Source organism: Eleginops maclovinus, chromosome 21 (genome assembly GCF_036324505.1).
Source record: "Eleginops maclovinus isolate JMC-PN-2008 ecotype Puerto Natales chromosome 21, JC_Emac_rtc_rv5, whole genome shotgun sequence".
NCBI classification, from domain to species: Eukaryota; Metazoa; Chordata; class Actinopteri; order Perciformes; family Eleginopidae; genus Eleginops; species Eleginops maclovinus.
The window spans coordinates 16349340-16364946 of record NC_086369.1 but is presented as its reverse complement, the minus strand read 5'-3'; the positions used below and the strand labels follow the sequence as shown (position 1 = coordinate 16364946).

Sequence of the window (15607 nt, the reverse complement as noted above, 5' to 3'; positions counted from 1 at the left end):
ACACTACATTGGTGGGTTGGGACCCGGCTTATAAATCTCCAACTGTTATGTTCATATCAAATCATTTGTTTCACAGGTGAGTGAGTGAGTGTGTGAGTGAGTGAGTGAGTGAGTGAGTGAGTGAGTGAGTGAGTGAGTGAGTGAGTGAGTGAGTGAGTGAGTGAGTGAGTGAGTGAGTGTGTGTGTGTGTGTGAGTGAGTGAGTGAGTGAGTGAGTGAGTGAGTGAGTGAGTGAGTGAGTGAGTGAGTGAGTGTATGTGTGTGTGTGTGTGTGTGTATGTATGTGTGTGTATGTGTGTGTGTGTCTCACCTGATCCTGAGAAGCTGTCTAGAGAGGTGTCTGCTACTGAGGTGGCTATTTCGCTGCTGCTCATTGGCTCGGCTTTAACTGCAAACAAAAGAAGACACTTTTAAAAAAATGCACCAAAAAAAAAATGGTTAAAGATAAATTTGGATTTTCACATTCACAACCAAACATTGCTCTAAATAACAACAACATCAAATAAAAAATGCACAATGAGGAGGGGGGCTTCAGACAGCATTCAAGATTGATAATGGCAGAAAATAAAACGCGTTACGTCTCCTTTAATTACATAATTCTCTATTTCTATTCTTTTTGATGAGATCTGACTAAAATGCATTTAAACATTTACAAAATGCAAGTATTTTACAAATGAACTATAAATAAATATAAATGCATGTTCTCTTTTTTATGATCCAATAAACAATCCTATCCAACACCACTGTTATTTTATTCCTGTATTTTAAACTGCTCTTGTTAATTTTTGCTTGTTTTATATGTATTCTCTTATCTTAAGCATTAAATAAACGTGCATAAATCTTGAGTTAATTTGTACTAAGTATTGAGTAATTATCACATTATTAATTAATGATAAATGAGTGGTTTATCAGCTCTTAAGAAGTGTGTTAGAGGCTCTGATACAGCGCTCTTGAGGGACGTTAGACTACAATTGAGATGTCAGTACGGTATATAAAATCTTTTAGGAGCGAGCGCTGTGTGACCTCGGATCCTTCACACAGCGCTGAAACGGCAGAGACAATTTCACAGCTTTCTGACAGCGCAGGAATCTCTGAAATCAATCCACAGGAGGAGGACTCTTTCTGTTTTGGGCTAAAATAAATTGACAATGTGTGCATTCGGAGGAATCTGCCATGGAGGAAGCTATTCTTCACGACAACACACCGAGGACTGAACAAGGTGCATGCATAAAGAAGCACACACTCAGAGCACACAGCAGGAGAACAGAAAACTCCACCAACAACCGACTCAAATCCAGTCCGTGTCGAGTCATGCTTTGAACAGAATACCACAGCGAGTGAAAGGCACAATACATGAGGCAACGGTGAGATGTTTCAGAGTGTTTTTAAATTTCCAGTCGTTGCTCTCAGTATTGTGCTTTCACCGCGAGCAGAGGAGACCAACCTGCAGCGGACTGTGAGTTAGACCCTAACAACCAGTCTGCAGTGGTAAGCATTGTGATGTTATCACCTGGGAAAGACAGAATTACAGAGGGACACATGACAGTCTGCAGAGCGGTAGGTAACCCCCCCCCCAGATCACGTGCCGGGGGTTCGTGTGTATGTGACTGCTTCACTAAACAAAGGCTCAGATTTGTGCACAGGTGAATAACTATGTAGAGAGCTGATGCAAAACTCTCTCATTTCCCTGCCGAGGGTTTTGAATAATTACATGGGTGCTTAAATAAACAGCTAATAGACGCTGGAAAACAAATACTGGCTGCTCTGGATTGGAAGAACACATGAAGTGCATGCTCTGCATTGACTAACTGGCTGTTTAATATTACAATACTGCAGGAAAATATGGTTATATATTGATTAATTGTAAAAGATCAGAAATTATTGGAAATATCCAAGAGAGTCCCTCAAAATGTCTTCAAAAGAGTTGTTTACCAGTCTAGCACATACCATTTTTCACTTCAACATGAAATAACACAAAGCAAAGCAAACAATATTAAAATTTCAGACAATTTTGCATGAAAAATGTACTTTAAGAACCAGAAATCTGAATCAGAAATACTTTAAAAGTGGGTTTCCTTTACAGAATAAAAGACAACTCATATTAAACTAAATATAATGGTGATGCACTCTTGCATAAGCTCTATTGCTGCAAATGCATGAACACTACCCAACATTAGGATAAACCACTGCTCTCCCCAAACTCAGGCCTTATTTAACTTTTAAATCCAGCAGAAGACGTGGAGGTGTGTAAACGTGGGGCTCACATACCTTCAGTGCCATTGGGTGTCATGGAATTGATATTGATGTGGGAGTTGTCGAGGTTGGGACCATTAGGAGATTCACTGCTTCCACTTACTCTGCTGTGAGGACTGGCTAGATCCTGCATTTCCATAGACCTGGCGAGACACACACACACACACACACACACACACACACACACACACAACACACACACACACACACACACACACACACACACACACACACACACACACACACACACAACAAATCAAATTACACATTTCACTCTGGTTTCAGGGAAGACACGCAGCGCTGATGCTCAGTGTGCAGATTCAGTGGAACAGATTTAGATTTAAAAACAGAAACTATTTTTAAAGAATTGCTCTGTTAAAAATATTCCAAACAAAACAATACATCAAATATATATATAATTGAATGCAGTTTTAATGAAGATACCTTGCTTTTTATACTTTTAATTTAATATTAAGTAATGACATTTTTATGGGATGCCAATAACCAAGACTAACACAGACAATCACACAAACACCTCAGGAAACAAAAAGTGATCAAAAAAGAGAGTTAAATAATCCAGTTAAACTGCATTTAAAATCCACAATCGACCCCCTTATTTGTTTTTAAATAAGGACTTTTTTTATGGGATGCCAATAATAAAGACTAAATATAGAAAAACACAAAAACTAAAAGCGATGTAAGAAAACAATAAAAGTGTTGCAAAAGAGCGACAAAAATTCACACTAAAATCACAACTCACCACAATTTTGATGATGAAATAAAACCCTTACACATTTTTAATATTTTAAATTAGAACTATTTTATGTGAAGCCAAGGCCAGATATACATCCGAAACAATTACATAGATATAGTATTAGAGATGAACTGCATTTAAAATCCATTGCAAAAAGAAAACAGAGTCCTTGATATAAATTAAAAAAGGACTATTCTATGTGATGCAACGCTCCATAAACAAATGGAAATAAGAGAAAAGCACGAGGCAGAATGTGACACACACTCTCACAGAAACACCCAGAGGAAGCTATGAAATGAGCAGTAAACATTTTGACAAGGCAGAGACACATTTCCCTCATTACAGCATCTCACTGCGCGCGTTTACGGTGGATTTCCTGCACGTATCTCTAAGCACACAGCGCCCTGAGAGAGTTGGCTCTGTGTGGCAGCAGACTGCTAACAGATGTCTGCTGGTTTCGGGCGATGGTAAAAGTGCTGCTGATTGTCAGAGCCCATGCCTCAGTGATGGGCAGATGCGGAGCTCATGAGGCATGTGTTTGCTCTGGCAGGCTCCTTAATTGTTTCTGTGTTTATACAGAACGACCGAGCCACTGAAAACATTATTCTATCTGTGTGCTCGGAGGATCTGATCGAGTGTAGACAAAAGGAGGAGGCACGAGTGACTGGGAAAGCACGGCCACAGAGCCCATTTGTCTCCGCCACCGCTCCCATTGTGCCTTAATGAAATTAGGACGAGATGTTTGGTACATTACGCTGCCATTTACAATTATATCCCAGAGCTCCGGGTATCTGAGCTATCGACAGACATCGGCCTTCTGCACGAGGCCGCAGAGCTGAGGAAACTCTGAGTGCTATCAGATGGCTCCAAGAGAAGCAGAATTGTGCCTTAAAAAGATTAAATGATGATATGCATTTAAGCCTTTTTAAGATGCTGTTGTGATATTGTGATACTCTGCAGGATAGCTTGGCTAATTCTACAGCTTGTGGTTCAAGAGGAATTTAATTATGTGGAAAATTGTATATTTTTAAGCACTTTTTTACAAGAGAAACAGTTTTTTCTAATTAAAAAAAGCAAAGGCTGCATGAAAGCTGCTTTTTCCTGCACTCAGCGGTATATAAAGGTGCTTTTTACTTCAAAATATCACAAACAAACCAGACGATAAACCCCACAGACGTACAAATTAAATCAAATTAAAGATCAGCTCTATTTCTGCCTTTCACACACTGTTTTTAATCTCCTTTAAAAAGTCTTCACTATCTCTGATCAGACCCCACAGAGTGCTGACACAGTTTCTATTATAATATGCATTTAAAGATGACGTTATAATGTTAAGAAATTGCAGTAAAGTTTGCAAATGACTTGTGGTTCAAGACAATTTAATAACCAAAGGAAAAAGCACTCAAAAAATCAGTAATTATAGGTAAAGAAAAGGCACAAAAGGCCCAGATATTAATTAATTCCTCCTGTTCTAATATCACACGACACACTCACAGCTGAGTCCCGTCTCCTCCCGCTCTGCACAAACTTCTCTCCCCATTTTAAGAAGTCTCCACTATCTGCGATCAGACAGCTCCGAGGGAGGCTGACAGTTGTTGAGCAGCAGGAAATAATCTGTGATGCTTCTGGCAGCGGATCAACTCTGCTCTTACCTGCGCCTGGAAGTCTCCGAGTCCCAAAAAACCACACTCCCTTCCTCTGTCCTGCCTCCACCTGCCCTCCCCCAAAAACAAAGTCCCTCCTTGTTACTGCGGCCCGGTGTCACAGCGCACAGCCATGCATGACACAAAAAGGCTTGTCTGAGAAAACATTATTGTTGTTCTGCGGCAGAGGAGAGGAACAGAGGTGCACATTGTGTCTCCCTGAGAGCCGCGCTGGTGCTTCCTCCTGCAGGTCCTCCCTCCTCCCTGAGCGAGGGGAGCCCAATGACGGAAAGGTGATTCATCATTGGTCTACGACAGCTGCAAACTGGATTAGCCCTCCCCCAATCAACATGCAAAGCGGCTTAGCCAAGGTAAGCAGGAAGGGGGTTTGTGTGTGTGTGTGTGTGTGTGTGTGTGTGTGTGTGTGTGTGTGTGTGTGTGTGTGTGTGTGTGTGTGTGTGTGTGTGTGTGTGTGTGTGTGTGTGTGTGTGTGTGTGTGTGTTGGGGGGGGTGCTGAAGAAGGAAGATGGGACTTGTTGAGCAAAGACAAGTCGAGCGTGACACCCCCAGCATCTTCAGCAGATCTTTCATCTGCAACTGACACTATCTGAAATTTATCAGCACCCCCCCCCTCGGGATACTGACAGGTCCTAATGAGCGCCAGGGCTGCTTCCCGCGGGCCTGGGGGCCACAACACACACACAGCTTCACCAAAGAACAATACACTCACACACACATTCAATATAAATCTCCTCTCTGTCTCTTTTTTTATTTTGCAGCACGTATAACTCATGTCTGCACACACACACACTTCAGAGGCCCCACATCAGTCGCGCACACACACACACTTACACACACACACACACAAGCAGGGCACTTTAGAGGCCCCCAGATCAGTGGTGCATCTCAGACAATGAAGGAGCCTGGAAAGGAGAACACGCAGAGCATATGGAGCCACATATGTTTCCTATGACGCTGCGAACGCCTCTATTACTCTCTCTGGCTGACAGTTACACTTTGCTGTCCACTCCCAACATCAAGCAGGGCCGTATACATGCACCGCTATAACCCTATATTACAGCTGACTCCACCACCGCGGGGACACGGGGGCCACAGAAGGTCAAAGGTATTACGCTGGTCAGGAGGAAGGCAGATAAAGTCCTTATTTTACTAAAAATCCTCGCATGATTTTTTAATGGCCGACTGTTTACATGAGCCGGGGTAACCTGAGCCGCACGGGCTTCACACCACGGCTTCATGAATACCATTCCAGCTTTCTCTCCCACTGCTCACAGCCATCTTAGCAGAAATAAACCATTATATATAAGCGAGTGCCTCCTCCTGGCATCTCCCCACACCAAAACACGCCGGGAGGACGGGAGAGAGGAGGAAGTCCACGGAGGTAGAAGCCATGAAGAGGAAAGAGAAACACATTCTGCCACAGCACATTAGCAGCGATCACAGGGAGTGTGTTGTGGTGGCGAGATGTGGTGTGTGTGTGTGTGTGGTTTCTCTGCAGGCCAGCGAAGCCATTAGCATGCTGGTGTCTGAGCAGCAGGTGAAAGCAGCCAGGTGAAGAGACGGGGGGGTGGGGGGGGGTTTGAAGCCTTTGTTCTGCGCCGCTAAATATTTATTGTTAAAAACACTGCATTGAGCATGTTTGATGTGCGTCTTTAACTCGACCTGAACGGCCGGCTCTTTGAAGCTAACGGAACAAAGCGTGAGGAGATGAAGCGCTGGGAGTGTCATCAGAGGAGAAGAAGAAGAACACGCTTCACCTCACGGCTGTTTGCTGTTTCGCTTTGCTTGTTTCCAGACCTGCGTCTCCGAAGGTAAACAGCCTGCTTTTAGCATACATCATGTCAGCAGGCAGGCGGCGTCACCCGGGACAAATCGCTGCTCCACCTCCCGAACATGCTCGGCTATATTCAGCAAAGAGTTACCACGTCTCCCGCACAGTATCAGGACTCTCAGGTGGTGAACATGACTGAAATGTGATGTTGAATCTATAGTTTATTAATCATGAAATCTGTTGATGCATGCACAGGTTAAGTATTTTCAACCTAACATATGCCCCCCCCGTGCGTCCTGACATTAACTCCCAGCCCTTTGAATCCTACAGCCTCTGCAGTACAAAGCTTTAATCAAAATGTAACTCTAAAACAACTAATCCCCACTTAAGCTGGTCAGCTGAATCCACATGGTGGCCCAGGAAAAATAAATCCGCTCTCAAAGAATGTAGATGCAGACAACAATTGGACACAGATGTGAAGGGTGGGGGGGTGGGGGTGGGGGGGGGGAGAATTAGCCGCCGTTTACAAAATGCTACACTTCACTGCTGTCTCCGAACGTGGCCAGAGAAATGACGGCTGCCAGCCAACGCAATATTACTCCGCAGAGGCAAAGTATTTAAGATAAGGCATATTGCATATTTAAATTGAATGGGTTTTCATTATTTAGTGGCGCATTACGATTCAGTGAGACTCCGCTTACAGTTATTATTTTATTAGTTTCTATCATTTCTTATCCTTTTAACTCCTCTTTGTTTTCTGTAAATTGTTTTAATTTGAATTGATTTGTCTTGTGTTCTTTAAAACATCTATAATAATTTCATGACGCACTGCTCTGTACCTTTTTCATTTTTTGAATCTATTTTTCTTTCAATGCAATAAATTAATGAAAGCACACGCACCTAATTTAAAATCACAATAATTAAAAGCATAATTATTCACATATGTACAATTTGTCTCTCTTGTTTGCTTCAGTCTGACACGGTGCACGAGCAATTCACTCAACAGCGACGTTAAATCTGTTAATACCGTGCTCTTCAACCTCCCAAATTATTTCCAGAAGGCCGGCTCTCCTGCGAGGGGCCATCAAACAAGATTTAAGGTGCACGTTTTATCATGGGCTGCCTACTAGGGGGGCTTCACAGGGAAAAAGGGGTACATCTGAAGCATTAGTTCACTAAAATGTGGCTCTTTTTGTCTCAGTGATCAGGATGTAGTTACATTTCAGTTTCAGAAGCTGAAAAGTCTCCAGACACTGTGAGCTCGGAGGCTTCCTCTCTATCTGTCACAACGTACACACTTTACAACAGTCACACGAGCGGGTATTAGTGAGTGAAATCTGTAAAGCTCATTTCCTGTGCTTTCAGCAACACACTGCACATGCAAACAGGGGTGTGTGTGAGCAGGACAACAGCCCGCAGTATTTAGTAAACAGCCCCCTGCCCACTAATCACACAGCACGGATACTTAGGAGTTTCCTCCGGATCAATCAGCCCTCTGTGTCTCTCTGCTGTCTGAGAGAGGAGGGCTCGGCCGGCGGACACTTCTCCACGGAGAGAAGCATCAGGCCTCGGGCAAACAATGGCACCACACACACACACACACACACACACACACACACACACACACACTCACACACAGCGTAAAGCAAATACAGCGAGCAAACAGCCCCAAATCAGCCGCCTCATTATCTGCTAATTGGATAAATAACGTTATTGTGTGAGTAAATGGCTGCTGCAGCACGCACACACACACACACACACACACACACACACACACACACACACACACACACACACACACACACACACACACACACACACACACACACACACACACACACACACACACACACACACACCTTTCTAAACAGCAGGAATTACAGGACGGAAAAATTAATTTAAAGGGAGATGAAACGGGACGATTCCCTGACTCGTGATCACACGGGGAAACCAGAACACGCTCTAATTAGAGGCTTCAGCGCCGCAGTGACTCGGAGACGCAGCGCGGCCGGAGACGAGGCCTGGTCTTGGGTCACACACCGGAGCCTCTCGGGTCTCCGGCAGCATTCCTGCCTCAGCAGATGGCATCGGACGTCAAGCGCTCAGAGAGCCCGTGGTGTTTGTTCAGTCACAGGGAAACTCTTGCCTGTTTTCATGCGAGCCGAGCCGAGGAAGCAGAGGATCACTACGTATTTAAATCCAGCAGAGTGGGGATGCATTTTCAACTGGAAATGACTAGTTTCAGCTCATTAAATAGACTTGTTTTGCACGTTAGAGAGGAGTTTATAATTATAAAAGGAGATGTTTGAGTCAGAATTGTTTAAGAGTGGATTTATAATTAGAGACAGCTTGCAGATTTCTAAAGGTGTATGTCAATAAATGAATTTAGCAATTATCAAACATATTAAAATATACCACAAATTGTTCTTTAATTCACAATATATTACATTTTTTATTGACTTATTATCAGGGTGTAAGTTGCATTTGCTTTTACTTTAATTAACAAAACCTGAAGAGCAATAAACACTTTTTATCATCGTCTTAATTCAATTACAGCAGGTTAAAGTCTTCCTCTTTGGTTGATATTATTACCATTATTAGGTTTTTCAAATACATTCCTCAATATCTTTAAGGTAAAATAGGTCCTTTTTTCTAACGTAACAACTAATGAAAGGTGCAACTGCTCTGTTGATATGAAGCTTTAATAAAGAGCATATTTTAAATGAAATACGGATGTAAATAAAGCAGATAATACACACACACACACACACACACACACACACACACACACACACACACTGAAATACACCTTAGCGTGTAAATGAATACTCACTGCACTGCTGGTTGAATCCCTGTGTGTTTATCCCTTCTTATATCTTCTTCTTTTAAAAAAATAACTCAAACGTTCTCCGGAGAGACGGGGGAGACCCGGCAGGAGCTCTCTCTCTTCAGGGTGAGGGTCCGCAGCACAACAGAGTGTGTAAACTACTTCTTCTTTCTCATTTTAGGAAACCCATGAGCGCTATCTCAGGAGACCCGGTCCCGGTGAGAAACAGAGTCGTCCGATTACTGCTTCAGGCTGCGAGCGTCTGAGGGAGAGCGAGAAAAGGGAGAGAGTGAGAGGGAGGTGGGAGGGAGGGAATGAAAGGAGGGAGGCTGCTGCTGCTGTTTAGAAAAAGCAGAAAGTTACTCGGCCTCTCACAGGAAGACTTTGGGTCTGGAGGAGGCTCGGGGGAGTCGTGCCTCACACCGGCTCCCCATATGTCACACACACACACACACACACACACACACACACACACACACACACACACACACACACACACACACACACACACACACACACACACACACACACACACACACACACACACACACACACACACACACACACACACACACACACTCTTTTTGTTTTGCTTTTTTTTGTAAAGTAAAAGTAGAAGTACTCAGATCTTGTACTTGAATAAAAGTAGAAGTACACAGATCTTGTACTTGAATAAAAGTAGAAGTACACAGATCTTGTACTCAGTAAAAGTAGAAGTACTCAGATCTTTTACTCAGTAAAAGTAGAAGTACACAGATCTTCTACTCAGTAAAAGTAGAAGTACTCAGATCTTGTACTCAGTAAAAGTAGAAGTACACAGATCTTCTACTCAGTAAAAGTAGAAGTACTCAGATCTTGTACTCAATAAAAGCAGAAGTGCTCAGATCTTGTACTCAGTAAAAGTAGAAGTACTCAGATCTTGTACTTTGGTAAAAGTAGAAGTGCTCAGATCTTGTACTCAGTAGAAGGACCAGAGTGTAGGAATACTCTGTTACTTTGTATACTGCAGGGTAGCTGCTGAATTTACTCCAGCTGAACTAAAGTCTGATTTCAGGGCTGATTATATTTCCCATCATTAATCCTAATCTGCCCGGCAACTAAAGGTGATAAAACATGTAGTGGAGTAAAACTACTCAGTTACTTCCCACATTTCTCTGCTGTTTCCTGACACTATCTGAGGTGATGTGCAGCCTGTTGCTAGTGGAAGTCCTTCCTCACGGCCCCCCGCTGGGTCTGTGTGCGCGGTACTGACGGCCTTCTGTCTGCTGCAGGTTATCACCGCAGCACAAGGCCGCGCTGCTCCTGATGAGCGCAGGCTGCAGATCTCCCCGAGCTGCTGATGAGGCTGGCGGGGGTTTTGTTTTTCTGCGTAACGGATGGCGGGGAGGGTCAATGGAGCGTTTAACATTTGTTTAATTTCCATGCAATAAAACTGCGGGGTGAAAGGCAGACTGTAATACTGAGAAATGATTACCAGAGGAAGAGGAAATCATACATTTAGCACGGTAAGGAGGTGGCGACAGAGGAAGAACACCCACTGCTGGGGGAGTAGCTGGGTTACCGGTTAGCTAAGTCAAATTTATCATTTTATCATATGGCATGCTGCTTTAATTTCTCTTAAAATGATCAATTAGTCATGTCCTGTGTGTTCATGGTACACTGTGTCTGTACATCTGTTTATAGTCCACATATATTTCAGTATTTCAGTTTACTCTAAATTATTTATTTTTACAGTTTTTCCGTCTTATTTTAAAAATATGCAATCAAAGTAAATGACATGTTTTATTATATTTATTCCTTTATGATTATTTAATTACTATTTATTTATAGAGCCAAATGTCACAAAACACGTGTCAAAGTGGGCCTTATAGATCAAAAAACATTACAATATAAAAAGATACAACAGGATTACAAGAATATAATTAAAACACAAGATGAAGTAAACAATGAATAAAATACTGTAATTCTTTGCACTATTTTATGTAATGCTTTGGTGGAGCAGTTTTAGGCTTTTATTTCCCAAAACTAAGATTTTTAGAGCAGGTCACCCCCCTGTACAGTCGTCAACAAGCAGCCGTCAGAAACAGATTGAAGCCGCAGATTTAAATACATATATTATAAATGCTCTGAAGGTGCTTCAGGTGAATCCTCAGGCTCACGTTTCCACATCTTAGCGTGGAATATATTGCCCAGGTTCCCGCAGACTCCAAGGACTAATGGAAGCGTGGGGACTCTCAGGTAACTATTTCTAATAGCGGAGGGTTACACGCGCCAATCGAGTTACACTGCGTTCTCTCTGCTGCTCTCCATTTCAATAAGCAGCTGCACGAAATTAGTTTGAGATGTAATTTTGCAACTGAGTTATTTTCAAATTGCACGGTATAATTATCCAGAGTTGTTTACGTCTCACGACTGAACTCAGATTCTCCGGGTCGGCCTCTCGCTGAGCCGTACGAATGTTTTAAATCAAACTCAATCAGGATTTACTGACGCTGTTTTCACGAGTATTAAATAAAGGCTGTTTAATGTGGATAAGCTTCAAGCATAATGCATTCACACATGGCATAAAGCTCTTTTGTTTACCTACTGTAAATATGATGACCACAAATAAGACTTGTTTCCATTGTGGATGATTTTCTGGTTAATCAGGTTATTCGGTCAAGAAAAAGTCCAGAAATGAAGAAACACATCTATGTTTTGACCACAACTCAAAGATAATCAGCTTTGTGAGGTAAGCGGGGAACACAAACTGTAAATATTCACATTTAAGGATCGAAAAGCTGATAATTTTGACCTTTATTTCATGAAATATGACTCAAACTGATCGAGATGGTTGCTCTGTTAATTTATAATAAAAAACAATATGAAATATTACAGTTCAATAAACACTGAGGTATAATCGACTTACTAAAATCTCATTATATGGATGATTTTTGTCCCCATTAAAACATAAATATAGCCTCCTTTTATTTTCCTGGATGCATCAAAAATATCAGGAGCAAAATCAATAGAAAATATTCCCATTTAAGAAGCTACAATCTGAGCATTTTGACCCGAATTGACCCAAAAAGTTGCCAATTAACTTAATTAATGCCAACTATCCCATGACTCCTTGCAGCTTTATTGAAAAATACAGAATATTCTAGTTTAAGAGACATATTCAACATATTAAACCCTCCTTAGATGCATGATTTCCACAGTATAATGATCTTTCTGTAACTCTGAAACGTATATATAGCTTAGTGGCTCCTTCTGCCAAATGGGAGCTTAACAAAGATGCTCCGATACGACGGGGCTGACATCAGCGCTGACACGTCACTGGCCAAAACCGATATCAAGAGTGAAATGTGAGAGGCGCGCTAAGATTAAATGTGAAGCCGTTCTTTATTAAGGATTATCTCGATGGGACTCCGTGGTGATGCCGGCCTGCAGTTCACACACATGGAAATAGACATGTGTGTGAGATAAAGAGGTCTCACTGTCTGTAATCAAGGAAAGGTTCCCCATGTCTCGGGGAAATATCCTGACAGAAAGAACGCAAGCAGCCTGAGCAGGAAAGGTGTGACAGCGGATCCGATGCTAACACCCTGGTGCAATATTTTCATATGCATATGCTGCAAATTTGTTTGGCCAGAGCTCCTACAGTGTTTATATAGTGTCACACATGGGAGGGGATCACGTTCCCTTTCTGACACAAGTCTCCGAAGACTTCCCCCCACGAAGGGAAATGTGAACTTGGGATAACTTTGGGTAAAATAACAGGTTTTTATATATTTATTCAGGCATTACTGGGTGAAGTGGTCACCTACTGATTGAGAGGAAAATGGACTTTAACTGCACCCTCTGCAGCCCCCGACACAAGTGGGACGTTAAGTTGGATATTCCCGAGTTATCCAACGTGCATAGTTTGCTGTTGAGAATAACCGAGCGGCACAGAGTGACATATGCTCGGAAAAGCAGAGGGAAACTCAGGCTCATGTCCTACTCCTTTGCTCCCAGTGTTTGCATGCAACTCAGCTATAGCAACACGGATCATTCTGAGGCCGTGTAACCGTGAGTTTGAGACGTCTCTCTGCATGCACTATTCAAAACAATATAACATGAACTCATCCACGCAGCAGGCTCTCATTAAACTAGAAAGGAAAACTTTGGTGATGACAAGCGGCCGCCACAAGAAAGATCTCACGGCGCAGACAGATAATTTTGAAATGCCTGAAGGTAAATTAGTAGCGAGTCGATGCTTTCAAGTGGTGAATGAAAGTTCCCAGTGAAGCAGGATTCCTTACAAACAAACACCGGGAGCAGAAATCACCTCGACACGAAAACACATCGCAGGTTCTCTCCACACGACCGGAGGAACAAAGGAAATGGTTAACCTCAGCGCACGTAACCAACTCAAATTAGACATCTTTGAGATAAGCAAAGCAGCCCTTTATACTGAGCAGTGTGTGATGACTCAGCGGACACTTCTCCCCGTGCACACCACCAGAGACGGGCCGTACTTTATGACTATGAGGCACACCTGGAGAAAGTCTATGAGGACCCCGAGCCTCCTCACACAGACACTTTATGGCTCTCAAAAGGCCCCAAAAAAAGCCAAACAAGCACCCGTCAGAGACCTATTACTCAGAGTGAGACATCACTGCGGCTGGGAGGATCAGCGAGGGCATTACGCTCAGAATATATAGCCTCTTAAAAGATATGGGGAATAATACCAGTAAATCCAGGTTAATAAACTGCATCAATACAGTTAGTTTAATGTGTGATGAGATTAATGTCTTGAAGTGAAGTCGTCAATATGAGATTCAAACGATGCACACGTTGGATTTTTGTAAATTACTGGTACTGGACTCAATCTGGAATACATTTCCAGGCGAGAAGCTAGAAGCGGGTGCAGAATACCCAGTTTAATATCAGTTCTGACGCCTCGTTCTAATACTTTTCCACAAGCTTTGCACTTTTTCTGCAGCCCTAAATGATGCAACTGTTGATTGCAAGACTTTGTGGAGGAACTATTAGGTTTTAAAAACAGATTTGAGCTGTCGTTTGATCGGCATCATTGTGTGGTTTTACTGGATTTGCACCAGAGATGATTATCAGTACGAGTGTGGGAAGGAAAAGTCTTGGTTTCTGCAGCTTTTGTCATGCCTTTGTAGTTTTTAATCCCCATTTTTAAACAAAAACAACAAGGCTTTAATGCTGAAACGCTCACATATTCTGCAGAGAACACACATTAGATCTCATGCCTTCACCCTCCATGCCCTGGATGCTGTGTTGGATGACGCTCCAGTTTAATATGATACTATAAATGTTTGCGAGATACAATGCAAACTAAAAATGGCAAAGATAAATACAGGGATGGATCCTACAGCTGCTCGCTCCTCTCAAAGCTGCCCTGCAATTTGCAAACAAACTGAGAAATATTTAGATCTGGCTTGCAGTTGTTGCGGAGCTGCAAATGTGAAGCTTCCTCTGCAAACACAACTGTGAGCAGATATCAGGGATTGCTCTAAATAAAGAGGAGGTATGGCAGTCAGATATAAATCTCAGCTGCACCCCCAAATACCAATATGTGTGCTGATATATGTCCAGCACCCCTCGAATGGCAGCATTTGTCGGGGCTGCCCCAACTGTCTGGGTCAGCTCCTGAATGCGCCACTCCCCGACCCCCCCCCCCCCCACCCACAGCTGCCCGCCCTGTTGGGCCCCGGTCAGCAGAGAGAGCTGCATGGGGGCCCTCATCAGGAGTCTATATTTGTGGATTTGGTGATGAAAATCTAAAGTTTCAGGCTCCTGTGTCAATGAAACACACTTAATACACAAGTAAAATACTTAAAATAGTGGCATAAATATCATAAATGAACAACCAGGGGCTGGAAGCTGGTAAAGGGTCAGAAGATAGTGAAACATTTCCATTATAGATTCAAATTTGATGGTGGAAAATGGTATTATCACTCTGGAGGGGATAGCATCAATATCAGTGATTTAAGAAAGGTGTCTGGCATCAGAGTAGCGAAGAGAAAAGCAGAGCCTCATTTGAAAGAAATGCTGTATATTTTAATTATAGTATTGGAATACAAGCACAAAATCCCAAGTGATGAAAGTCTTATTTGTGAGTCCAAAACCAATAGATGTTACCTTAAATATGATAAAAACCTAGAAAATAATCAAATCTCCAAATTGAAGGAGCTTAAAACGGCAGTTAATATTTGCCTATTCTTATTCTAAAAGCTTTATTTGATTTGGTGTATGCACAAAAGCTTCTGCAGGCTCCTCCAGCAACGCAGCATGCTGAACAGAGAAGTTAAAGACATACTAAAGCTGGTAAAGAGTCCTAAA

The 15607-nt window shown here is 42.5% G+C and overlaps 1 protein-coding gene across 6 annotated transcripts in view; it reads right to left on the bottom strand.

Annotated features, from left to right (window-relative positions):
* Positions 1-15607, bottom strand: part of eya1 (EYA transcriptional coactivator and phosphatase 1) — a 64418-nt gene that overhangs the window by 31660 nt on the left and 17151 nt on the right. For 2 of the 6 annotated variants that reach the window (XM_063874002.1, XM_063874003.1), the window contains exons 3-6: positions 9275-9530; positions 2268-2395; positions 1444-1509; positions 310-387 (exon numbers count right to left, since the gene is read on the bottom strand). In XM_063874002.1, coding sequence (XP_063730072.1) covers positions 310-387; positions 1444-1509; positions 2268-2391 — 268 coding nt within the window. In that variant the 5' untranslated portion in view covers positions 2392-2395; positions 9275-9530. Of the gene's footprint in view, positions 1-309; positions 388-1443; positions 1510-2267; positions 2396-4500; positions 4852-9274; positions 9531-15607 lie in introns of those variants that run through there. The other 4 variants (XM_063874001.1, XM_063874000.1, XM_063874005.1 and 1 more) reach the window with 4 other exon arrangements.